Raw genomic sequence first — 24,644 nt, forward strand, 5'->3', positions numbered from 1 at the left:
TTTAGTGCTGCCTGGTCTGTGTGGATTAGGGGAGGCCGTGCAGGGAGGGCTACTGGCTGGGCAGTGCAGGGAAGGCCTGCTGCCCTCGGGGTAGGGTGTGACAACCGCCCAGTGGGCTCCAGGGTGGCTTCAGGAGCTCTTCCGGTTCCTGTCCCCACTCAGGAGCCCTGGCTGTGTTGGACCCTGGCAGGGAGCAGCCCAGACGGACCTGAAGACCTGTCTGATAAAGCACAGGACCAGCTGCGATGGGCCCTCTCTCCTCACCCTGCGACGGAGCCTGGGCTGGGATGCTCCGAACAGGGAGGTGGGAGGCCCCAGGGGCAGGCTCTGCATAGTCCGGCCTGCAGGGAGCATGGGGTGAGGATGGCAGAGTGGGTCCTGAGGCCTGGGAGCAGCCTGCGTCCCTCCTGGGAAAGCTGACTCTTCCCCAGAGGCCCAGGGCTAAGCCCCCCATACTACGCTGGCAACGCCCACCCGGCTTTTCTGCTGCCTGCTGACCACACATGACCCCTGGCAGCAAGGGGAGGGGGTAGCGTGCTCTCTCCCGGCTGCCCTCGACCACACGTCCCCGAGCCTCACCAGCTGTTTCTCCATGTCCTCGTCCCGAGGAGAGCTGATGAAGATGGTGTTCTGCATCAAACCCACAAAGCACCAGAAGGTGTCTGATTCGTCCAGGACCTCGGCCAAGATGGGTGCCACCAGGTCCGACATGCCCTGGGAGTAGCCGATGGCCGGGTTGTACACGGCGTAGTTCAGCAGGATCCTCCTGGCGACACGGTGCAGAGAGCAGGGCGGTTGGCGGAGAGTGGCCACAACATAGCCCACCCTTGCTGTCTGCTTGGTGGCATGTCACCCGGGCCAGCACCAGCAGAACCCCAGGCTGGAGACCCTGGGCTGCCAGGATGCCCCTCCTTCGCCTCGATCTCAGGGGAAGGAGGGCAGCTCTGGGGACTGTCTCTGAAGCCTTGGGAAATTGAGTGGCCTGCAATTAACCAGTCACCATGCCCAGACCTCTGGAGCAGAGGGGAAGGAGGAATGTGGGTCTCATTTTCTTAATGGCCGACTGCCTGTGACAAAGGGTGGGCTGGCAGGGACATTTCATGGGCTGCTAATTTTGTGCAATTATTTGCCAGGCAGCAGCAGAATGTCAAAGATGCCAACCCCGGGCTCAATGTGGCTTTATCACTGGGAGGACCACCCACTGGGAGACAGAGGCTCATCCATGGTTGCTGTGAGCCAAGCAAGGCCAGTCTTGGTGGAGGCCTGGAGGATGGGGGCCTTTGCTGGCAGCCTTGGGCGGGACCTACAGGGCTTCCCTGGGACGCTGGGGCCATAAGAGGCCAATCGACATTGCTGAAGTAGCTAACGATCCTCTACTTCTGGGCATTGTGAAGGAAGGAAGAAAGACACCTGACCCCTAACCCCCGCAGATGCTGCTGCTGCTTGCCCACTTCCCAGAGGGTCAGCTGAGGCCCGAGGGGTAAGGGGACGCTCACAGAGGGGCAGGTGAGGAAGTGAGGTGGGGAGCTGGGCCCAGGCCTCTGCGAGGAGGACCGGTGTGGCCCAGGGGAGGCGGGTACCTCATGCTCTCCACATTGGGATTGCCTTCGCCTCGGAAGAACTGGTTGCTCCGATCTGTGCGAACCACATCCTTGTCCACGGTGAACTGCACATTGCGCCAGAAGGCTCTGTGCTCTTCGGGAGTCATGGAGAGCCTGGCCCGGAGCAGAGCACCCACTGGGGTCAGCGAGCTGTGCACACTGCAGCAGAGCCCCTGCTCCCCAGAAGGGGCCTGGGGTGCTGCTGCCGCTGCAAACCCTCCAGCTCCCCGCTGACTTGGAGGTGCGTGTCCGAGGCCTTTCCCAACATTGACTTGGCCTCATGGGTCCCTGCGTCCGGGAGGGGAGAGCTGACCTCGGCCTGGGGTCAGCCAGGCCCAGACAGACCTCCGCAGTGGGCTCCCGGCTGGCCCCTTGAGGCCGGCTGCCAGCCCAGCGTCCAGCCGTGGGATGTCAGCGCCTCGTTAAGTCTGTTTCTGAAAACGAATTCTAAGACCTTGACATGCAGCTAAAGAGGCCGTGGTCCCGAGGCTGAGCGCTCGGGATAATGGCTGCACTTAGCCAACCCTATCACTCACGTTCCTGGGAGACCCATTTTCGAAAGAGACTATGGGTCACGGAACGTATTATCAATGCTGAATTGCACCTCCAATTGCCTTTTCAAAGGACATTTCCCTCCGCGGTTCGGGGGCGGGCTGGCCGGGCGGCGGTCACCTTTTCTGCTGGATCTCCGCGTACTCCTTCCGCTTCTGCACCCGCAGGGCCTCCCTCTCCTCCGACGTGGACTCGTGGCTGTAATAACGCAGCAGGAAGGGCCAGACCTCCCCCCGGATTGACACATCAATGCCGCCGAAGAAAATGGCCTGGAGGAAGCGGCGAAAGTTGGGGAGGGGCCAAAACAGGGCCGCTGAGAGCACCCCCAAATCCCGGGAGACGTGTGTTTTGGTGGCTCTGCTGCGCCTTCTTGACAACTGATGCCTTGATTCAGATCGCTGCAATTTGCACATGTTTGCAGGGGAAAGAGCCGGCCCTCCATTCCCATACAGGACACAAACCAGGCTCATTTCAATGTCAATGCCCCCCCTGGGGTGGCGCTCAGATTAACGTGTCGTTCTCACGTCGCGGCCTAATCCTCGGGTTTGCAAGTGCTGCATTTCACCGCGCGCCCTTCTATACAGGCTGACGCGGGATCCCCCAAACCCGCTCGGGAGGTTTCTTTTTCAACCCGGCGGCTTTGATTGCTTCATCGGGCGTGTTCACACAGCTCCTCGCACAAGGGCACGGGCCCCCCTGGAGGTGGCCCCCGAGGGTGCCCGGCCCCCTTCCCCCCGGCTGGCCGGCCACCCTCCCGAGGGCCCGGCCTCACCTTGCGCAGCTTGTACTCCTCCTCCACCTGGCCCAGCTCGTTCAGGTGGCGCAGCCAGGCGGAGACGTCCAGCCTCTTGTACATGCTCTCCTCGGGGTGCGTCTCGGACGAGGGCAGTTTGGGCCGACGGATGGAGAACCGCATGCACGTCTTTTCGTCGGCGACCTGCTGGACAGGAGGGAACGGGCAAGATCAGCGTCCCCGACTCTGGGCTTTGGAGCGGTGCTGTCTTCCCAGAACGTGAAAGACTCTCTCTCTCTCCTGAAAGGAGGGGGACCGCCCGCCCCTGCACACAAACCCCTAAATGGCAAGTGTAATTAGACGCAATTAAAATGAAAATACCTTCATCCCAGCATCGGCTTCCCCTGGCCGCTCAGCTCCCCGGCCGGCCCACTCCCACCAACCGCCGTGCCCCTCGCCGCCGCCCCCCGCGTTCCCTCCCACCCCGGCCGCAAACACGGAATTAATGCCTCGTTCGGCCCAACTTCCCTCTGCCGGGAGGGCCTGCAATAAATTACACGTGATTGGCCGCATACAATGGGGTCGCTGTTCTGTGAGCGGGAGCCCGCCTGTCAGGTTGTCTCCACGGGCAGTCACGAATCCAGGGCGAAACTGCAGCTGACATTTAATTCAAAAATCAAAGGTTGTTCAATGTAGGGGGAAAAAAGCGCCATGCTACTTTAATAAGGGGAGCCAGCAGGAGGCTCTGTGGAAGGCAGGGAATTTTAAAGTCAGCCCCATTTCTAATAAGCACATACAGTATCTTAAACAGATAATTAGAGAGCTCTTATTACATTTGTATGTAGATTGAGCAAAATATGGCAGGAAGCCTTGTCAAAACATGATTTTTCAAGTGCCGAGCTCTGACTTCACAGAAGCCCTGGGCCTCTCAAACCCATGTCTCAAGCCCAAAGTTGCTGTTCTATCAGCCACCCAGCGACCACGGGTCACACCCGGGAGGCCTCGGGCTCGGGAGCAGAGACCTGTGCGGGGGAAGTCCTGGACCCAGGGCAGGGGGTCCCGGCAGCCAGGTGACCCCCCTGACCCCCGGTTGGGCCTCTGGCCTACCTGGTCTTTGAGGTGCGTCTCGGCGCAGTATTTCCACTGTTGAAACACGTCCGACAGCTTGTCCAGGCCCCCGTGGTGGAAGTGGAAAACCTTGTACTGGCTCTCCCGGCTGGCGACCACCAGCTGGCCACTGGTGCAGGCCTCGTCGCTGAGCGGCCATGGCAGCGGGCAGAGAAAAGACCGAAGAACGCGTAAACAACGGGTTTTTACTTCCAGGCCTAATCAGAGACCGCGCTATCGCCCGACCTCAGAGGCAGGAAACGGGAAGTGTCCCTGTGTGTGCAGTTTGGCTGCCGGTGGGAGGGGGACAGAATTATGCCGTTGCCCCCTCTGCTGAAGAAGGCAAGACAGCTCCCTCCTGGGGAGGCCCGGATGCAGGGCCGGCCTCGCTCCCGGGAGACCTGCCAGAGCAGCCTGCCGCCCCCGCTCCCACCCGCCAGGCCGCCCAGTCCTTTCTCTCCAGGAGACCAGCGGAGTGGAAGCAGGTTTTGAACCCAGGTGGGGCGGGCACTGAGAGAACATCATTCACAGGTGGCACTCTGGGAGACTCCTGCAGGGAAATTCACGGCACATCCATCAGGCGGGCAGCCCCACCTTCGCCGCCCTTCCGTGAAAGGCCGGAATGTGTCTCTGGTGGGGCAACCCCTTCCAGTGACGCGCCTGTTTCTTCTAAGCAGGTCTGTGGTTGGCACTGTCTCTCACTGGGCCACCCTGCCTTTCGGGAGGAGAGATGTAACTATTAGGCAGGACACTAATAGCCATGGGCCACCCATCAGAAAGCCGCAGCCCGGTCCTGAGCACACGGGCGAGCCGCAGAGCCCCTGGGTGGGTGACAGGGAGCAGCCTGCAGACGCTACTCTCTGTGCAGCCCTGGTCTGGCTTCTTCGCTTCTTCCCCAAGCCAGAGTTCCAAGCAATAGCCGGCTACCAACACCCTGAGGGCAGATGGAAGAGTTAGGGAGCCACCCGACCAGGTTCCCGTGGGGCAGTCATAGTAGGTACCACTGCTGATGAGACAGTGATGTTGGGAAGCACTGGTTTAGGGATGCTGGCGTTAGTGAAACAGCCGGGGCCCTGACCCCGGAACCCCAGCCCGCGCCCGGACACGGCACAACCTCCAACTTCTGGGAAGCCACCAAGAGATGGAGCTCACCTGAAGAACAGGCGGAGGGAGCGCATGTGCCCCAGGTCCACACGGAACACGCCACAGATCTGCTCCAGGGCACACGCCCGCTGCGGCTCGTCCCAGCGCGGGGTCTGCAGGAGGCCGTCACTGTCCGAGAAGCGCAGGTGGGCGTCCGCGCTGGAGGGGGAGCTGCTGGAGCAGGTCAGGTGATGGCCACACGTTTCTCTGTCCATGCAGCCAGGGGGGAAGGGCAGGGGAGGGCTGGGGGAAACCGTGGAAACACGCACACCAAACACACGTGCACGTCACAGGCTCTCCTGAGACACCAGGAGTGAAGGAATCCCGTCAAGGTCATGCCCAGTGACATTTTCATGTAGATGGGAAAGCATTTTCGTGGTCAAATTCAGTTCCACTTCAATAGAGGCAGTAAGTGGTCAAGGTGACAGAAGAGGTCACACTGACTGGCCCTTGCTGTGTGACCTTGGCAATGTTACCAAGCCCCTCTGAGCCTTTGTTTCCACATTTGCAACGCGAGGGTAAAAATGGGGCTTTGTGTAGACTATGGCTGCACAGCGCTCAGTGCTGGGCTCCCTGGTCCTCAGGGTTTCCTAAGAGGAGCTGTTTCATGACCATTTCGGACAGCACGGGGCTTCCGTTTGGATTTGGATTGGTTCACTATTTTCCTGAAAAAGTGTTGGTTCAGTAAGGAAACACTTGGGTTATTAATACTATTAATACAAACAAGGAACATTTACAAACGCTCAGCGCTCAGCGTGGGCCTGGCCCACCCTCTGGGATGGGTAGTGTTGTTACCTCCGTTGTACAGAAGAGGAACTGAGGCGCAGAGAGATTAAGTAACTTGCTCCAGGCCACACAGCTATCAGGCGGTAGAGCTGGATTTGAACCCAAGCTTTGTGGCCCATGTCCTCACCGGCATATTTAACTGCCTCTAAGTTTGAAGTTCACAATACAACCCCACTTATTCTGCTTTTTTTAAAAAAAAATTCATGAATTTGTTTAGAACCTCAGCTGCAAAATATTTTATTACATGAATTCAGCCACCCCACAGGCTAAATGCTCCCTCTTGAGATTTAATGGTAACATCCAGCAAATCCCTGCTGACGTCCACGCAGGTTAAGGGCAAGCTTCGGTCTGGACTCTGAGCCCAGCATCCTACAGAGAGACCCCTGCTGTCGCCTTATCCTGCTTTCTCATTTTAGCCCAGGACATAAAAGTGTCAGAGGCACCTCTTCCTCCAGCGGGTACCCAGTCTTGGATGATTTGAGCACAGTCCCTCAGTACTCGGAACTTCCTCAAAGAGAAAGGCTGCCCTTTCAGACCCTTCGCTGCTTCTAGAACAACACCCGGCCTGGGGGGTGGGAGGGAGCTTTCTTCCCCACCCGTCTGAGGAGGCGACAGAGCCTGGTCCTTCCATTTCTGTGGGGCACCTGGGCTTTCCGAGGAGACAGCCTCAGGTCAAGATAGATACCCGGATGGCAAGATAGCCGGATAAGCTGAACCACTGTGGCCACACAGCAAACTCGGACCCCAAAAGGCTGAGGGATTCTCCCGTCTTCCCTAGCGGACCCTGACTGGGCTGCGCTGTGCAATTATTGTTTGCGAAACAAGGCAAGTCGCAGGTCTGAAGTCAGCCCCCCCGCCAGGCCACTTCATGCGGCGTTTCATAATCTGCTTATGGAACAATGCGGCCGCAGCGGCCGGGGAGCATGTGCTCGGCGTGCGTCCCCGGCCGGCCGGCCCATCCCGGGCTGGCCTCCAAACCAGCTGGAGGGGAGCCACCAAAGGGTGGCATTATTTCCAGCCCCCGCCCCCCCATCCTCCCCTCTCCACAGGCACCGAGCGGATCCTCCAAAACCTGCACGCCCTCCCAACCTGGGGCGTCCTGCTCACCCCGTGGGGCAGGCCAAGCCAGGATGGAGACTCACTCTGGCAGAATCACGGGGGGAAGACCCTGCTCTGCTGTTGCAGTGGGAGGACTGGTCCCCTGGGGGGGAAGGAGCTGCAGAGAGAGGGCCCACCCGCAGCTTCCTGCAGCAACTTGCCTCCAGGCAGAAGCCTGCTTAAACCCTTTACAACTCCTTAGGGGGAAATTATTTGCATTAATTAATTGATTGATTAATTAATTCAAGACACTATGCCTGGGACCTACAGCTGGGGTTTCAGGGGTTCAAACTGGAGCAAAGTTGACGGAAGCCTCAGCTCCCTGTTATTTAGGGTCTGTGATGGCAGATGACTGTATGGCCATTGAGGTCATGGAGGACGACATCGCCTGCCAAGGGTCACGACTGTACCCTGGCTGCTGCTGCATCTCCAGCTCCCAGCACAGGCCTGGCATAGGACGCGAAGTCATTTAATGCTCATGCCTGGGATGAAAATGTAAAAGGTCTGGGAATTTTGAAGTCATAGAAAAAAAAAAATTGTAAGGAAATAAAATCTTGGGGAAATTGAAATATGCACAGTTTTTATTTTTCATCTTTTCACACACGTGGAGCAATTTGGTTTTAAGACTATTCATATGTGCTGGTTATAATTTGGTTTGGTCATAAAATTATTATGTGTGCTGCATTAAAATTAAAAGGGTAGTTTATTTAGGCAATAATTCTCCAAACTGCAAGTTTAAAATGTTTTATAGATAGAACCAGAAGATGCTAAACGCTAGGAAATACAGCGTTTCTTAGTTTTGTTGTGCTCTAAGGATCACCAAAATGCAAAAACAGAAACGAAAAAGAGAAACGCCAGCATCGCCACCGCAAAACACAGCAAGTGAGTTCTTTCTCCACCCAGCAACGCACGCAATGTGAGGCACAGAGTCGATTCCCCAGCCCCGGAATCCAGGCGGCCCTGTGAGTTGCTTTGGCCAATAGGATGCGGTGAAAGCGCCTTTCTGTGAGCTCTGGAGCCTGGCCTCAGGAGGCCTGGCAGCTTCTGCATTCTCGCTCTTGGTGCACCCTGCTGCCAGATAAGGAAGCCCAGGCACGAGAGACGAGACCACGAGGAGCGAGGCCCAGATGAGAGTCAGCACCGGAGGCCCCACCCATATGGACAGAGGCCATTGCAGACCCTCCACCCGGTCGAGCCTCCAGCTGGCCACGGCTGCCTGAAGGAGCCAGGGAGAGCCCGGCAGCACCAGCCTAGCCCAGAACTGTGAGCAAATAAAAGGTTGCTATTTCAAGCGGCTATGTTTTGGAGTCGTTTGTTACGCAGCAATAGATAACTGATACACACATACCAGAAGTGTCCACTTTCAGAAAAGGTTTGAGGAGGGAGGAAGAAACCTCCAAAATTATTGAGTTGTGGTTCTCAAGGTCAAAGAGACACTGGGGCCAGATTTTACTATTTTGAAATATTCAAACTTCTAAATGCTCCTGCTTTTCTTTGTTCCGAGCCTTTAGAGTCAGCTGAACAATAATTCGATGGAGCCCCAGGTCTCAAGTATAGTGTCCTGAATTAATCAATCAATTAATTAATGCCAATAATTTCCCCCTGGGAGTTGTAAAGGGTTTAAGCAGGCTCCTGCCTGTGGAGGCGAGTTGCTGCAGGAAGGAGTGGGGTGGGCCCTCTCTCTGGGGCTCTTTCCTGGTTTGAAATCAGCTCCTCCTCCTCCAGGGGACCAGTCCTTCTGGCCACAGCAGCGGAGAGGGGGCCTCTGCCCATGTCTCTGCCAGCGTGAGCCTCCATCCTGAATCTGGTTTCTGGAAACTTCAGCCCACCCCATGGGGAGAGCAGGGCATGGCATGTTGGGAAGGGTGTGCAGGTTTTGGAGGGTGGTGTTGTGTGTGTGGAGAGGGAACGATGGGGTGAGGGGGGCTGGAAATAATGCCCCCCTTTGATGGTTCCTCATAATTGCCAGAACTTCGAGGCAGCCGAGATGTCCTTCAGTAGGTGGACGGATAAGCAAACTGTGGTCCACCCAGACAAGAGAATATTATCCAGCACGAAAAAGAAATGAGCTATTAAGCCACGAAGAGACATGAAGGAACCTTAAATGCATATTCCGAATTGAAAAAAGCCAGTCTGAAAAGCCTACACACTGTATGATTCCAGTTATATCACATTCTGGAAAAGGCAAAACTATGGAGACAGTAAAAAGATCAGTGGTGGCCAGGAGGTGGCGGGAAGGAGGGGTGGACAGGCGGAGCACAGAGGATTTTTAGGGCAGTGAAATGACTGTAGGATACTGTAATGTGGATGCGTGTCATTACCCGTGTCCAAATCCACAGAATGCACGACACCAAGATGAGCCCTAACGTAAGCTGTGGGCTTTAGTTGATAACGATGTGTCAACTGAGGTTTGTCAATTGTAACAAATGCGCCACCGGTGGGGGTGTCCATAGTGGGGTTCTGTGCATGTGGGCAGGGCAGGGGGTATACGGGAAATCTCGGTACCTTCCGCTCAATTTTGTTATGAACCTAAACTGCTCTAAAAAAATACAATCTATTAAAAACAAAACAAAAAGCCAAAGAACAAACTGGGACATACATATGACAGAGATCAACATCTCTAATATGAAAAAAGTATGTAAATCAAAAAGAAAAGAAAAAATTCCCAATAGAAAAATGTCAAAAGGATAAGAAAAAACAAATCACTAGAGAATAAATACAAATAACCAATAAAATTTTCAGGTCCAGAGTAATGAAATAAATGCAAATGGGATAAGATATCATTTAGGGGGAAGTCTACGAAATTGCCAGTAATTTAAAAATTAGAATATTCACTGTAGGTAAGGGTTTGGGGAAACATTCTTGCACGACCGGGGGGACTCTACAGCGGTCAAATTGCCCTGAATGGCAACCAGGAAATAGCATGCAAACAGCTTAAAAATGTTTATGCATTTTCATCCTCTACTTTTATTTCCAGGTATTGATCCTAAGAGCCAGAAATATCCAAAAAAAATACACCCATGAATGCAGAAAAAGCATCTGACAAAAATCTAACACTCATTCATGACAAAAACCATCAGGGAAGTAGGCCTAGAAGGGCGCCACCTCACATTGATAAGGGGCACCTGCGTCACTCTAGTTGCCATCGTACCCCATGTAGGAGACCAACCTTTTCCCTCACGACGGGGATAGGCGAGGATGCCCGCCCTCACCACTCTCGTCAACACAGCCCTGGGGGCTCCAGCCTCCACACGAGGCAGGAAAAGAGAAGGAAGGCATAAAGATGGGAAGAGAAGAAGGAAAACGGTCCCAATTTGCAGATGATATGGTTGTTTACATGAACAATCCCATGGAATTTCCAAAACAACTGTTAGAACTAATAAGTGAAGTTGGTGAGATTGCAGGATAAAAGATTAATGCAGAAAAATCAATTGTATTCTTAAAGTCTAGCAACACACAATTGGAAAATATTATAAATAAAAGATTCCAAACTAGCCTCATCGTGGGGACCGTTTTGCAATATATACAAATGTGGAATCATTATGTTATACACCTGGGATAAGAAAGACAATTTTTGAGAAAATAGCTTTTGAGGAAAACAACTTTCATTTTTCTGAGTTGCTGCCTAGGCAATTTAAAGTAGGATAACCCTGCTCACATCCAGAGTCTGCACATTTAGATAAGGACTTAAATTTAGGATTCTTGTCGTAAGTTCTCCCTTTATCTCTCCCGGGGGCATCTTTTAAAATAATCGCTTAGAATTAAGCCTATGAAAAGTTTCTGACGTCCATCCCAACCAGGGTAGCAGGTGCTTGCTACCCTCCTCTCTATCTCCTGCTCAGTCATGACCTGGGACGGACAACTGCCCTTTCCCCGGCTCATACGCCCCTTCGCTTCTGGGAACTGTAAGTAATAAATCTTATGACTATTTCCTTTGTGTGGGTGTATTGAAACTGTGCCTTCAATCCAAATGGCCTCATGGGTTTCACTTCCCCAAAGTGGGAGCTGACCCCGTGTAGGTGGCATGTGCTCCCTCATTCAGCAGGTCATATCTGCATATTCTTAATTCAACACTGTAGCTCCAGCTTGACAACACAACGTCTGAAACCAACATAATGTTATATATCAATTATATGTCAATAAAGAAAAATTCCATTTATAATAGCAAAAAGAAAAAAAGAAACCTACATAAAATACTTAGGAATAAGTCCAACAAATAACAAACACAAAACTTTGCTGAGAAAAGTTAAAGGAAACCTAAATAGATGGAGCGCTATACCATGTCCATGGATTGACTCAGTCAACATCGTGAAGATGGTAATCTTGCCAAATTGATCTAAGGGTTCAACACAATCCCCATCAAAATTCTAGCAGGATTTTTTTTGGGTAGAAATCAACAAGCTGACTATAAAATTCATATGGAAATGCAAAAGACCTACAATAACCAAAGCAATTATTTTAAAACGAACAAAGGTGGAGGACGTATCTGATTTTGAGACTTATTATAAACGTACAGTAATCACGTCAGTTTGGTATTGGTGAAAAGGTAGACTTTTAGATCAATGGAACAGAGTAGAGAGTTCAGAAAGAGACAACTATGATCAATTGATTATCAACAAAGATGCAAAGACAATTCAACGGAGAAAGAATAGCTTTTCAACAAATGGTGAGATCAACTGGATATCACTATGCAAAAAATTACCATCAACCCTTTCCTCATGTCATACACAAAAATTAACTCAAAATGGATCACAGACCGAGATGTGATACCTAACTTCAAAATACACCATTAAAGAAAACAAAAATGCAAGCCACAGCCTAGGAGAAAATATTCACAGCACATATGTCCAATAATGGACTTGTATCCAAAGCATGTACGGGGAACTCTTGAAACTCAGTGGTATTGTTAGACAAAGATTTCTTAGATACGACAGCAAAAGCATGATCCATAAAAGAAAAACATCGATCAACTGGACTTCATTAAAATGGAAAACTTGTGCTCTTTGAAAGACATCATTAAGAAAATCAAAAGACAAGCCACAGACTGGGAAAAGACACTTGCACAATGCATATCTGATAAAGGATTTATATCTACAATTTATAAAGAACCCTCAAAACTCAGTAGTAAGAAAACAAACAACAAAATTTTAAAATGGGCAAAAGATTTGGCAAGACACTTCATCAAATAAGGTGGCAAATAAGCATATGAAAAGGTGCTCAACATCGTTGATCATGACAGAAACGTAAATGGAAACCACAATGCGACACAAAGACATACAGTGTGACACACTACACACGTATTAGAATGACTGAAAAACAAACAAAGGAAAACTGACAGAACAGAGAGCTGGCCAGGAGGCAGCGTAACTGGAACTTGCACACGTTGCTGGTGGGAATGTAAAATGAAAAAGCCCCTTTGGAAAACAGTCTGGCAGTGTCTTATAAATTCAAACACATTTACCATACCACTCAGCAATCCTACTGCTAGGTATTTATCCAAGATAAATGACAAGGCTCGCACAAAAATCTGTGTGAATGTTTATAGCAGTTTTTATTCATAATTGCAAGAACAAGAATCAACAGATAAGCCCTTCAACTGGTGAATGGATAAATAAACAGTGGTACGTATGTATAATGGAATACTACTCAGTGGTAAAAAGGAAGAAACCACCAATACACACAACATGGACAAATCGCAAATGTATTATGTTAAGTGAAAGAAGCCAGACTCAAAAGGCTACATGAAAAGATACTCGGTATCATTACTAATCAGGGAATTGCAAACTAAAGCCACGATGAGCTGCTCCTACACACTGCTATTGGCTAAAACGAAAAAGACTGACCAGACCAAGCGCTGATGAGGACCCGGAGGAGTGGAACTCTCACACACTGCTCGAGGGAATGAGAAATGCTACAACCACTTTGGAAAGCACTTTGGCAGGTTCTTAAAAAGTAAAACACACGCCTACTGTAGGACCCAGCCATTTACCAAGAGAAATGAAAACATATGTCCACAGGCAAGACTTCTGCATAAATGTTCACAGCAGCTTTATTTGTAATAGCTAAGAACTGAAAACAACCCAGGGATCAACGGGTGAATGGATACACAAATTGTGGTATATACGGGCAATGAACTACGACTCAGCAATAAAAATGAAGGACCTGCTGATACACGTAACAATGTGGATACACCGCAAAATCACTCTGCTGGCTGGAAGCAGTAGGGACTGCATGATTTGGTTTATACAGAATTCTAGGAAACACAAACTAACCTACAGTGACAGAAAGCAGGTTAGTCGCTTTGGGGGCAGGGGCTGGAGGGAGGGAAGGAAGGATTATAAAGGGACGCAAGGAAACTTTTGGGGGTGATGGACATGTTCATTATCTTGATTGCGGCGATGGTTTCATGAGTTAGGTATATGTCGAAACTCAGAAAACTGTACACTTTAAATATACGCAGTTTATCGTACATCAATTATACTTCAATAAAGTTGTAAAAAATACCAATATTCAACTCAGTATTATTGCTAAATTCCAACAATAGGAGAATATTTTAATATATTGTGGCACATTCATATGATATAACGCCATTAAGCTATGACAAAACATTTTATAAAAGTATTTAACGACCAAAGAAAATGCTCACACTATTACGTTGAATGAAGAAAGTAGGATGCAAAACTATGTGAAATATGATCTCAATATGGCTTTATATATAATGTATATTTATAGATACTTTATATTTACATAAATACATTATGGAAGTAGAAAACTGCACTAAAATTATAATAACAGTCATCTCTAGATGGTATGATTATAGTTTATTTTCATCTTGTTCTTTATTTCACAACTTTTCTAAAAGGAATAATGTATCATTTTTAATCAGAAATAATAAGCTAATCTTCTACACTCTTTTTTTTTTTTTTTTACAAGAAGTCTGCATTGCTTTCTATATTGTAAAACCAATAAGGATAATTTCAAAAATAAAAAAAGTACAGGAAAAAGTGAGGCACAGATAAGCACTCATCGCCGTGGTTGCCATTCACTGGCGGCTCCCTCCGTGCCAGGGAGCTTGAAAGACTTCCTTATAGCAACCCCATGAGGGAGCCATTATTAACCCCATTCTACAGCTAAGGACACTGAGGCCAGGAGCGACGTCCCCAAATTTCGCAGGAGATAAATGGCAGAGCGGGTGTGGACAGCCAGGGGCGGCAGACCCAAAGCTCCAGCTCCTGACCCATGTGGTGTTCGACTCCCAGAGACAACAACTTAGAAAGAAAACAAAGGAAGATAAAGAGGAAAACAAAGCTCTATTTTTTAAAAGCATCTCTTAAAAAGCAACATCTTTTAAAAAGCATCCCTGAAAACGTGTCTACCCCTCCCCTTGGCCCCGAGCTCCTGGCTCAGAACGGCCTGCGGTCAGTCTACCAGGAAAGCCCAGGCCTCGCCTGGCCTGTAATATGCTCCAGGAACTGGCATCAGCTCATCTTTGCTCCTTCTCCCTTGTACAAGCTTCCTATTTGCAACAAGGTACCACACTGCATGCCTTGAACAGTAGGAGGTTATTCTCACAGCTCTGGGGACCAGAAGTCTGAAACCCAGGTGTCAGCAGGGCCAGGCGCCCTCTGAAGGTCAATGGGAGGCTCCCTCCTTAGCTTCGGGGGTTGCCGGCAATCCTAGGCTTTCCTTGGTTTGAAGACACATCGCTCCAATCTCTGCCTCCGTCCCCACTTGGCCCTTGTCTGTGTGTGCGTCTCTGTGTTTCTGTTTTCTCTTCTTATAAGGATACTACTCATCGGATTAGGGCCCACCTAATCCAGAATGACCTCATCTTAACTAATTACATCTGCAAAGACCCTATTTCCAAATAAGGTCGCGTTCTGAGTTTCCAGGTGGAGATGAATTTTGGAGACATTATTCAACCCAGTACTCCTCTTTACCTGCCCCGCACATATCCTATGCAAACTGGACAACTCACTTCCTTTCCACCCTGTGGGGTCCTCTCTCCAGGCATTTGCTTGCTTAGGCCCCTCCCTCTGGGCTGCCTGCCTTCTTCTCCCTATTGCCCTTCTTCTCATTCTCCAAGGCCCAGCTTAAACATCACTTTCTCCATGGTGATTTCTCTTCATCCTTCGGGAAGTTGCTAAGTAGAGTGTCTGACATGTAGCAGGTAGCCAATACGTGCTGATTTTCCTTTATTTCTTGGGAAATCTTTAGATATTTATCATCCTCTTTTGTGTGTTTCGCTTTCGACTTTGTATAAAGACACTTGCTGATACCAAAACCAGACAAAGACATCACAAGAACAGGAAAGTTTAGGCCCTTGTGAATATCCTTCATGAATACAGACACAAAATTCTCAACAAAACACTAGCAAACCAAATCTAACAACATATAAAAAAGATTATACACCATGACCAAGTGGGATTTATGCCAGGAATGCAAAGGTGGTTCAACATACGAAGATCAATCAATGTAATACACCAGATTAATAGAATAAAGGATAAAAACCACACGATCATCTCAATAGCTGCCGAAGAAACGTTTTACAAAATCCAACACTGTTTCATAATGAAAACACTTACCAAACTAAAAATAGAAAGGAACTTCCTCAATCTGATAAACAACATCTATGAAAAACCCACAGCTCACGTCATACTCAATGGTGAAAGACGGAAAGCTTTTCCCCTAAGATCAGGAACAAGACAAGAACGGCTGATCTTGCCACTTCTATCCAACACTGTACGGGGGGTTATACTCAAGGCAATTAAGCAACATAAAGAAATAACAGGCATTCAGATTGGAAAGAAAGAAGTCAAGCCACCTCTAGTCACAGATGACACAATCTTGCCTACAGAATATCCTTAGGAATTCATACCCACACACCAAAAAACCTATTAGAACTAAGAAATGAATTCAGCCAAGTGGCAGGACACAAGATCAACAGACAAAAATTAATTTCATTTCTATGCACTAACAGTGAACAATCCAAAAATGAAATTAAGAAACAATTCCATTTACAACACACACAAGAAGTCTAAGACTTGTACACAAAACTACAAAAATATTGTTGAGACAAAGTAAAGAAGACCTAAATAAATGGAGAGATGTCCCTGTTCACGGATTGGAAGATTTAATGCTATTAAGATGGCGATGCTTCCCAAACTGATCCATAGATTCAATACAGTCCCATCAAAATCCCAGCTGCCCTTTATGCAGATATCGACAAGCTGGTTCTAAAATACACACAGAAATGCGAGGGACCCAGAAGAGCCAAAACAATACTGAGAAAGAAGAACAACGTTGGGGGACTCACTTCCCAATTTCAAAACTTATCACACAGCTACAGTGATCAAGACTGTGTGGTACTGCCATAAGGATAGACATATTGATCAATGGGATAGAATTGAAAGTCCGGAAATAAACCCATATCTCTATGGCCAATTGTTTTTCGACAAGGGTGCCAAAACAATTCAACGGGGGAAAGAAGAGTCTTCTTAACAAATGGTCCTGGGACAAGTGGATATCTACGTGTGAAAGAATGATGTCGGACCCTTACCTCACACCTTACACAAAAATTAACTCAAAATGGATCAAAGATCTAAATGGAAGAGCTAAAACTATAAAAATCTTAGGAGAAAACATAGGCATAAATCTTTATGATCTCAGATTAGGCTATATTTTCTTCAATATGACATCAAAATCACAAGTAACCAAAGAAAAAGTAGATAAATTGGACTTCATCAAAATTAAAAACTTTTGCTTCAAAGGAATAGCAAGAAAGTGAAAAGACAACCCACAGAATGGGAGAAAATATTTGCAAATCACACATCTGATAAGGGGCTGTACTCAGAATATACATAAAACACAACAATAAAAAGACAAGTGACTCAGTGAAAACATGGGCAAAGTATCTGAATAGACATTTCTCCAGTGAAGATATACAAATGGCCAATTAGCGCATGAAAAGATGCCCAACATCATTAGCCATTAGGGAAATGCAAATCAAAACCACAATGAGATACCACCTCACTCCTGCTAGGACTACAATAAAAAAATGGAAAATACCAAGTGTTGGTGAGGATGTGGGGAAATTGGAACCCTCATACACTGCTAATGGGAATAAAAAATGGTGCAGCCACTGCAGAAAACAGTCACGATGTCCTCAAAAATTAAACATAGAGTTATCGTGTGACCCATAAGTTCCCCTCCTAGGCATATACTCAAGAAAACTGAAAACATTTGTCTGCACAAAAAACTTGTATATATGAATGTTCAAAGCAGCATTATTCAGATTAACCAAAAAGAGGAAATGATAGAAATGTCCACCAATTGATGAATGGATAAACAAAATGTAGTCTATCCATACAATGGAATATTACTCAGCTGTAAAAAGTAATGAAGTACTGACCCATGCTACAGCACAGATAAATCTTGAAAGCATTATGCTAAGTGAGAGAAGCGAGTCACAAAAGGCCACATATTGTATGATTCCATTTATACGAAATGTCCAGAGCAGGTAAATCCAGAGAGAAAGCAGATTAGCAGTTGCCAGAAGCCGAGGAAGTGAGAAGTGGGTTTTAACTGTAGAGTATGAGGTTTCTTCTTGGGGGTGATGAAAAAGTTCTGGAATCAGGTAGTGGTGATGGTTGTATGACTTTGTGAAAGTGCTAAATGCCACTGCGTTGCCCCCATTGTCCATTGTGCTTTGATGTTACATGAACGATATCTCAATAAACAGAAGTCACTGTGTGCCCATTCTCTCCTGCCTGATTCATCTTGTACATCTCCCAGCAAAGGGTCATGCACAAAGCACGACCTCAGAAAATACTCATGTATTCAACAAAAACTTCTGAGTGCCTCCCTGCTCTGGGGACAGCTAGGTGCGGTCCCCACTCATGTGGAGCTTCATTCCGGTGGGGAATGAGGAGGCAAATGCGTCCAGGAATGATTGTGTCCTGGAGTGTTCTGAAGGACATGAGCTCAACAGTGGGAGGCAGAGGGGCTGGGAGCGGCCACTCCTGAGGGGTGGTCTGGGGGGCCCTGGTGAGGCTTGAAGGGGAGGGAAGAGCCGGCAAAGCAAAGAGCCCGGGGAGGACTAATACATGAGACAAGCCAAGCACGCTGGAAAAGGCACCAATCCTTCGAGCTGTCCTGCTGGGAAAAGGACACCACCCTGGAAACGGAAATTCATTTGCTCTTACACGGCGGAGATCGACTTTCCTCCTGGTGTGGGAATGGAAATGATTTCACACGGCAAATAATTTTACCTTAAAATACACTCCCTGTACTTTTTTATTGCTTAAAATTTGTAAGTAATACTTCTTAAAACTGCATGTGAATCCACAATCATCACAAAGTAAAAAGTCAGAACAAAATTTTAAAATTGTAAGTAATAAATTCATTTTTGTGGTTAAGAATTCAAAAAACACTGAAGTGTGTGGAATTGGCCGTGGAAGCACCCTTCCCGACGCCTCTTCACTCTGCCCAGGGCCCCCCGCCCCCAGGAACCGTCCCTGCCAGCAGCTGGCTCCGTCCTCCCCAGGCCTCGCTTTATGTGTTTACGACCAGTTGCAGGTAGCTTGTAGGCACCATTTTGGAATAATGGCTCAGGCACCATTAAAAAAGAACAGTCTTTCATCTTTTATTCAACTTGGCTCATTAAAGCAGAATCAATCAGTCTTCTCCACAACACTCGACTCCATTCAGGGAGGACCTGAGGACGCCAGTCCCCGGCCGCCAGGAGACGGGATCTCACGGGAGAGCGAAGCCGGCGACGGGCCTGTGACGCAGCACAGACTGCGCACTGCAGGGGAGAAGCAGAAAGTGCTGGAGGCGTCAGGCGCGGGAGCATCGCCGGGACAGGGGACGCGGGCTCTAGAAAGGCCTCTCAGAGGAGGTGTCCTGGGAGCTGGTTTTGGCGGAAGGAAGAGCCGGGGCAGAAGGAGGGGTGTAGAAGGAAGGAGAAGGAAGTCTGAGGGCTGGTCAGAGCCACTGAGAAGGGCCCTGGCACAGACTGTCAAAACAGGTTGCCCCAAAGACTTGAAGGCAGAGACTCAAACAAATATTTGTACATCAGCATTCACAGCACTATTTACAATAGTCAATTCAAAACAGGTGGAAACAAAACGAGTGTCCATGGACGGAGGAATGGACAAACAACACGTGCTGTATCCATACAATGGAATATTATTTAGCCTTTAAAAAGAAGGAAATCCTGACACGTGGATGGAAACTCTACGACATGGTTGAACCTTGAAGACACTATGCTAAGCGAAATCAGCCAGTCACAGAGGACAAATACCGTAGGATCCCACTTCTCTAGAGGAGACAGACAGTAAAAGGGTCCCCGGGTCTGGGTGCGAGAGGCATGGAGAGGTACTGCTTCATGAGGACAGTTCCAGTTTCTGAGATGAAAGAGTTCTGGAGGTGGATGGCGGTGATGGTTGCACACTTAAACATGGCTAAGATGGGAAATTTCATGTTATGCACATCTTACCACAATCAAAAAAAACCCAAAAAACCCTGGGTTACCACTTTAGAATTTCTCAGTTGCCTCTGTCCTAAAGCATATTTTCTGGTCTTCCCTCTCTCCCCCAGGCAGCATACCCGGGCCAGATCAGCTGGAGGGCTGGCCAGCCCGGGCACCCACGCGAGGGCCGCACACATTGACAGCAGGGCTGGGAGGAAGCTCTGCTCTCGGGCGCTGTCCGTGGGAGCTGCTTCGGTTTATCCTGAGGATGATGAAGAGTTTGTGGAAATAGTTAGGGAACTTCGAGAGAGTGGGTGGAAGGCTGGCCGCCCTTCTTTCAAAGTGACTATGTGGCCGTATCCCTGTCCGATTCCTTATCTGGCCTCAGTCCTCCATCTCTGACCCCGGGCCTGCCTGGCAGCCCCTCCTTGACACTGTAGGAGCCCGTGGAAGAAGCCCGTCTGTTCCACCACTTGGTGACGTGCTCCATCCCCACTGCCAGTGGCCTGCTCCTGGCAGAGCCCACAAAGACCCCAAAAAACCTGCGGGTCAGCGAAGCGTGCCCTCCCCCAGAGGACTGTGGGTTTTGAGGGGGCAAGTTTTTTGTTTTGTTTTGTTTTTTCCTCCCCTTTGGTAAAGTCGATGTCAAGAAAGCCCGCCTGAGGGGTTCGACGAGGAACAAAACAAAGCCGGTTTTCGTAATCCACCTGGATGGAAACTCAAGGTCAGCTGGCATTTCGGCAGCGGCCCAGCCGGCCCGAGTCAAACGCTTTGCCCCAGCTGGATGACAGGCTTTCTTGGAACCCTTGCCTCCTTTGGTGCGTACTTAAAAGGCCACTCGGAGCCAGCCAGGTGCTCTTCAAGCCCTTGTGAAGACTCCTTGATCATTAGACAAAAAGACTGCTTAAAGGAATGAAACCTGGGGCATCCGGAATGTTCTCGGAGCCCCAGCTCCTATTTCAAAGGATCAGTGAAGAAGAGGGGGCCATTCAGAGAGCCGCTGGCCACAACAGGTCCACCTGACCTGGGGAGGACGAAGATCACTTTTACCCCAGCCTGCATGCAACCAACCCTTCACAGCTTTGGGCCCTCGACAACCCTAAACCTGCAGCTGGTGGCCCATGAATTCTGTCCCTAGGGCCTTTAGCACAAATGCAATTCTGACAATGCCTGCTTCTGCCTACACCTGTGGAGCATGAGTGCCACTACAGAAGGGACCATGGCACAGGGCAGGGCTATTTTTTTTTTATTTTTGAGGAAGATTAGGCCTGAGCTAACTGCTGCCAATCCTCCTCTTTTTGCTGAGGAAGACTGGCTCTGAGCTAACATCCATGGCCATCCTCCTCCACTTTATATGTGGGATGCCTACCACAGCATGGCTTTGCCAAGCAAGTGCCATGTCCGCACCCGGGATCCGAACCGACAAACCCCAGGCTGCCAAGAAGTGGAACGTGCGCACTTAACCGCTATGCCACCGGGCCAGCCCCTGGCAGGGCTGTTTTGAGGCCACTCTGGAATGGACGGGGTCTCTGCAGAGACCTGGCAAAGCCTCTGGGTTTCGTGGCGACAGCGGCCTTAGCAGGTGGTTCTCTTGGCCATGAGAACCAACGTCCTGCACCTTCACAGCTTCTGCCTGTTCCCAGGCAGGGCAGCCAGCCAGGGCATGGGGGACATCACGCAGCAACAGAAGTGCCAGTTGGCCGAGACTTGCTGCCGGCTGCACGACGCCAGACATTTCTGAGTTCTGCTTTGTTCCTTCAAGCCAACTAGTCCACACACAGGTCAACCAGTGATCTGGACCTTACTAACTGCACCGTGCTGAGACAAAGCCCAGAGGATGTAAAAGAAGAACCAAGCCATACAGAGCAGTTTTGGCTCTAAAGGTTTATATAGGATCCCCACTGCATCTCTGTTAGCATGCCCACTTTTTTTTTTTTTTTTAAGATTGGCACCTGAGCTAACATCTGTTGCCAATCTTTTTTTTGTCTTCTTCTTCTTCTCCCCAAAGCCCCCCAGTACATAACTGTATATTCTAGTTGTGAGTGCCTCTGGTTGTGGCATGTGGGATGCCGCCTCAGCACGGCCTGATGAGCGGTGCCATGTCCGTGCCCAGGATCCGAACTGGTGAAACCCTGGGCCGCAGAAGCAGAGCGTACGAACTTAACCACTCGGCCACGGGGCCGGCCCTATCACGCCCACTTCTCAGATGTGAAAACTGAGACCCAGAGAGGCCCAGTGGTTGCTCAAGGCCAGCTGTGCCTCGACCACTACATCAGACTGTCCCCTCCGCAGCAGAGAAAGCACCTCTTCATTCTCCATCCAGTTCAAGCATGAGGCATTTTCTCATAGCGGGCTTTCAAATGTTGACTAACGAGCAGCCAACTAAAAAGACAGGAGAAGGGCTCTAAAGAGAAAAGGACGCAGGAAGACAGGTCACAGCACCATGCACACGTGTGTGTGTCTACACACCTGAGACATGAATGACCACACTGGGCATGGATGGGCGGCTGTACCTGCATTCTTCCAGCCAAAAACAAGCCGAGGGGAAACACTCTCTAACCCTCCCAGTGTAGAGCCCGGAAGACCTGGGAGCAATCCTGGCTCAGCCCCTCATCCAGCCTGTGTGGTCCTGGGCCTGTCACCCAGCTCTGCGGGGCCTGAGGCTCATTTGTAAGGTGAGGGGGGAGACGTGTGGGGACGGGACTGAGCAGCTGAGGCATCGCAAGCGGACGCTGCCCATTCTAACTGTCTGCTCGGCACGCACAGCTTGCCTCCTGCCACGTCCCTGACTATTGGACAGTTGGCCCCGGGCAGGATGTCCCCTGCTTTCCGACCCGCTCCAGCCACCCCAAACCATCTCCTTGCAAGTTTAGGCTTCAGGATGCTTGCCGTTGCCCACCCTAGCCCCCAACCTAGCCCTCGGCCTCTGCGCGTGTGTCACCTCCCCTGCACCCTAATGTCCCCTGCACGTCTCTGCTCTTCTTATGTTCTGGAGTCCGCTGAGCCCTTCATGAGTGAGGGGTCCAGGAAGACACAGGACTTCAGGTAGAGACTGTCCCGCCCCATGTTCCCTGCATCCTGACCCAGGGTGGTGCTCACCAGGTTGTGTTAATCAGGAGGAGAGGATGGAGCTGGAAGGAGCTGGTGTGGAGTAGCGGCCCTCCGCCTCTGGTCTCTGACTCCATGGACAGGGCTCCCCCATCCCTGACTCCTCACCCCCAGCCCCAAGCCCTTTCCCAGCGTGCATGCCCCCTGAGCAGGCAGGGTGTCAGCCACCTTTGTAACCCTCGCCCCACAGGGCCTGGCACAGAGCAGGATGCAGATGGATGAAAAGGAAGTCTCACAGTGCACTTTAATTTCTCTACCTGTAAAACGCAGGTGACAGTGGCCGGACTCTGATCTCCGAGACCCCATCAGGCTCTCAGGTCCTGGCAGTTTCTAAAATGCACACTAAGCTGGCCATTCCAAGCAAAACTGAAGGCACGTCCACCATAATTAACATCACATACATGCGCACACAAACACACAAGCACGCACAGACAGTGTTGGATCAATCCACCCGCTGGGCTGGATTCTGCCTGGTTCCCGCTGACCACAGAAGCCTCGGGCCGAGCCAGGCGGTGCACAGGAGCACAGGCAATCAATGTCGATTCCAGAAAGGCTGGCCAGAGCACTCCCTGGGCAACTGCGGCGGGTTCCGCTGGGGTGGGCTTCATAGGCTTTTCGGGGACCCTGGCACTGAAGATCACCATGGACCCCGGTTCTGTTAGGCTCAAGATGTCGTTTCTGACATGAGTGGAAATGAGAAGTTATAGACTAGAGGCCAGGCAGGCTGCTATTCCAGCCCCTAGGACCTACCATGGTCAAGCTTGGGAGTGTCCTCAGTCCATACCCGAGACTAACCTGGCTTTCCCGTCCAGGGGGACTCGAGTGCTGGGGTGGGGAGAGACGGGCCGAGCAGGGTATAAATCACAACTCTGCGCGCCGGGGCACCGTGCCACTCGGAGCCGGAAGGGCAGTGCTGCAGCCCAGGCGATTAACTCAGCCGAGCCGTCCCAACCCCACGGGAGCACACGCAGGGCTAATTATGAAAGGCGTAAATCACGGGGGGAGGAGAGCAGGCACGGCATTCAGGTTTATTACCAACACAATTTAGGAAAAGATAACCAGGCGGGCTTCGTCCGTGGCAGCCCAGGGAGCGAGCAGTGCTGGGCCGGCCGGAACACACGGCCAGCACTGTTGACTCTTCTGAGTCAAACAGAACGACGTCGTCAGATTTCTAAGTAGAATTAAGAAAAATTTCACTTAACCAATCCAACTGCTCTCATGAGTTTCTGAGCGGCCACGGGTCAGATGCATTTGTAACTGTTACTCAGGTGGACTCAGGATGTCCACGGGATGCTGCGCGGGCTTCCCCACTTAACGTTATTAGATGGCGTTATTCATTATGGGCTGGAGACTCTGATGGCAGGAACCATTTGTTTTTCTTTTTCCCTTAAGGCATTTGCAAATATGCTTGGAGGCTAAGGGATGCTGGGTACATCTAATAAATAAAGCAAAATAATTAATAGCCCAAGGAGCCTAGAGACTCCTCCTGGTTGTTCCCGAACCAGTTGCCTGAGAAGCAACCGTTCTGCTTTATTCCCGGCTGACTTCACTCCTGAAACAGACTTCACGGACAAGACAACAGCAAGGAGATCTTTCCAAACTCAAAAAAGAACAAAGAGCAGAGTTACACGTTCCCCCCCAGATTTTACAGGAATTTAGCAGGGCTAAGGAAATAGGATATTGCTAAACCAAAGTGCTCTCCTGAGCTGCTCGTGCTCAGCCCATTCATGGTCACACCTGGGAAGTCTCGCACGACAGAGAGCAAAGGAGGAGATACTCAAGTCCTGGCAAAAGCGAGGCCCTGACGGAGGCGAGGACCCCCAGCCGCCCTGGCAGGACCCCTGAGCTGACGGGGAAGGCAGCTGACGGTGGGGGCACACCCACCCGCCGCACCTAGCCCAGGGTCAGGTGCAGCCCAGAGCACACCTGCCAGTCACCTGACCCTTTCAAAAGGAAGCTGTGACACCAACCCGAACCAGCAATGTGAGGCTCGAGGAAGAGGGGAGGACGGGAGAGGGAGCACATGGCTGTCATGAACACACCT

At 50.1% G+C, this 24,644-nt stretch overlaps 1 protein-coding gene across 12 annotated transcripts in view; it reads right to left on the reverse strand.

The window, feature by feature from the left end:
- TBC1D16 (TBC1 domain family member 16) overlaps positions 1–24,644 on the reverse strand; it is an 82,730-nt gene that overhangs the window by 11,455 nt on the left and 46,631 nt on the right. For 9 of the 12 annotated variants that reach the window (XR_011493969.1, XM_070483769.1, XM_044744498.2 and 6 more), the window contains exons 4-9: positions 5,146–5,307; positions 3,994–4,141; positions 2,926–3,093; positions 2,274–2,422; positions 1,581–1,715; positions 580–766 (exon numbers count right to left, since the gene is read on the reverse strand). Coding sequence is in view for 11 of the 12 variants with exons in the window: in XM_070483769.1 (XP_070339870.1) it covers positions 580–766; positions 1,581–1,715; positions 2,274–2,422; positions 2,926–3,093; positions 3,994–4,141; positions 5,146–5,307 (949 nt within the window). In the remaining variant the exon portion in view is untranslated. Of the gene's footprint in view, positions 1–579; positions 767–1,580; positions 1,716–2,273; positions 2,423–2,925; positions 3,094–3,267; positions 3,340–3,993; positions 4,142–5,145; positions 5,308–24,644 lie in introns of those variants that run through there. The other 3 variants (XM_070483770.1, XM_070483767.1, XM_044744502.2) reach the window with 2 other exon arrangements.

The sequence above is a fragment of the Equus asinus genome, chromosome 13 (genome assembly GCF_041296235.1).
Source record: "Equus asinus isolate D_3611 breed Donkey chromosome 13, EquAss-T2T_v2, whole genome shotgun sequence".
NCBI lineage: Eukaryota > Metazoa > Chordata > Mammalia > Perissodactyla > Equidae > Equus > Equus asinus.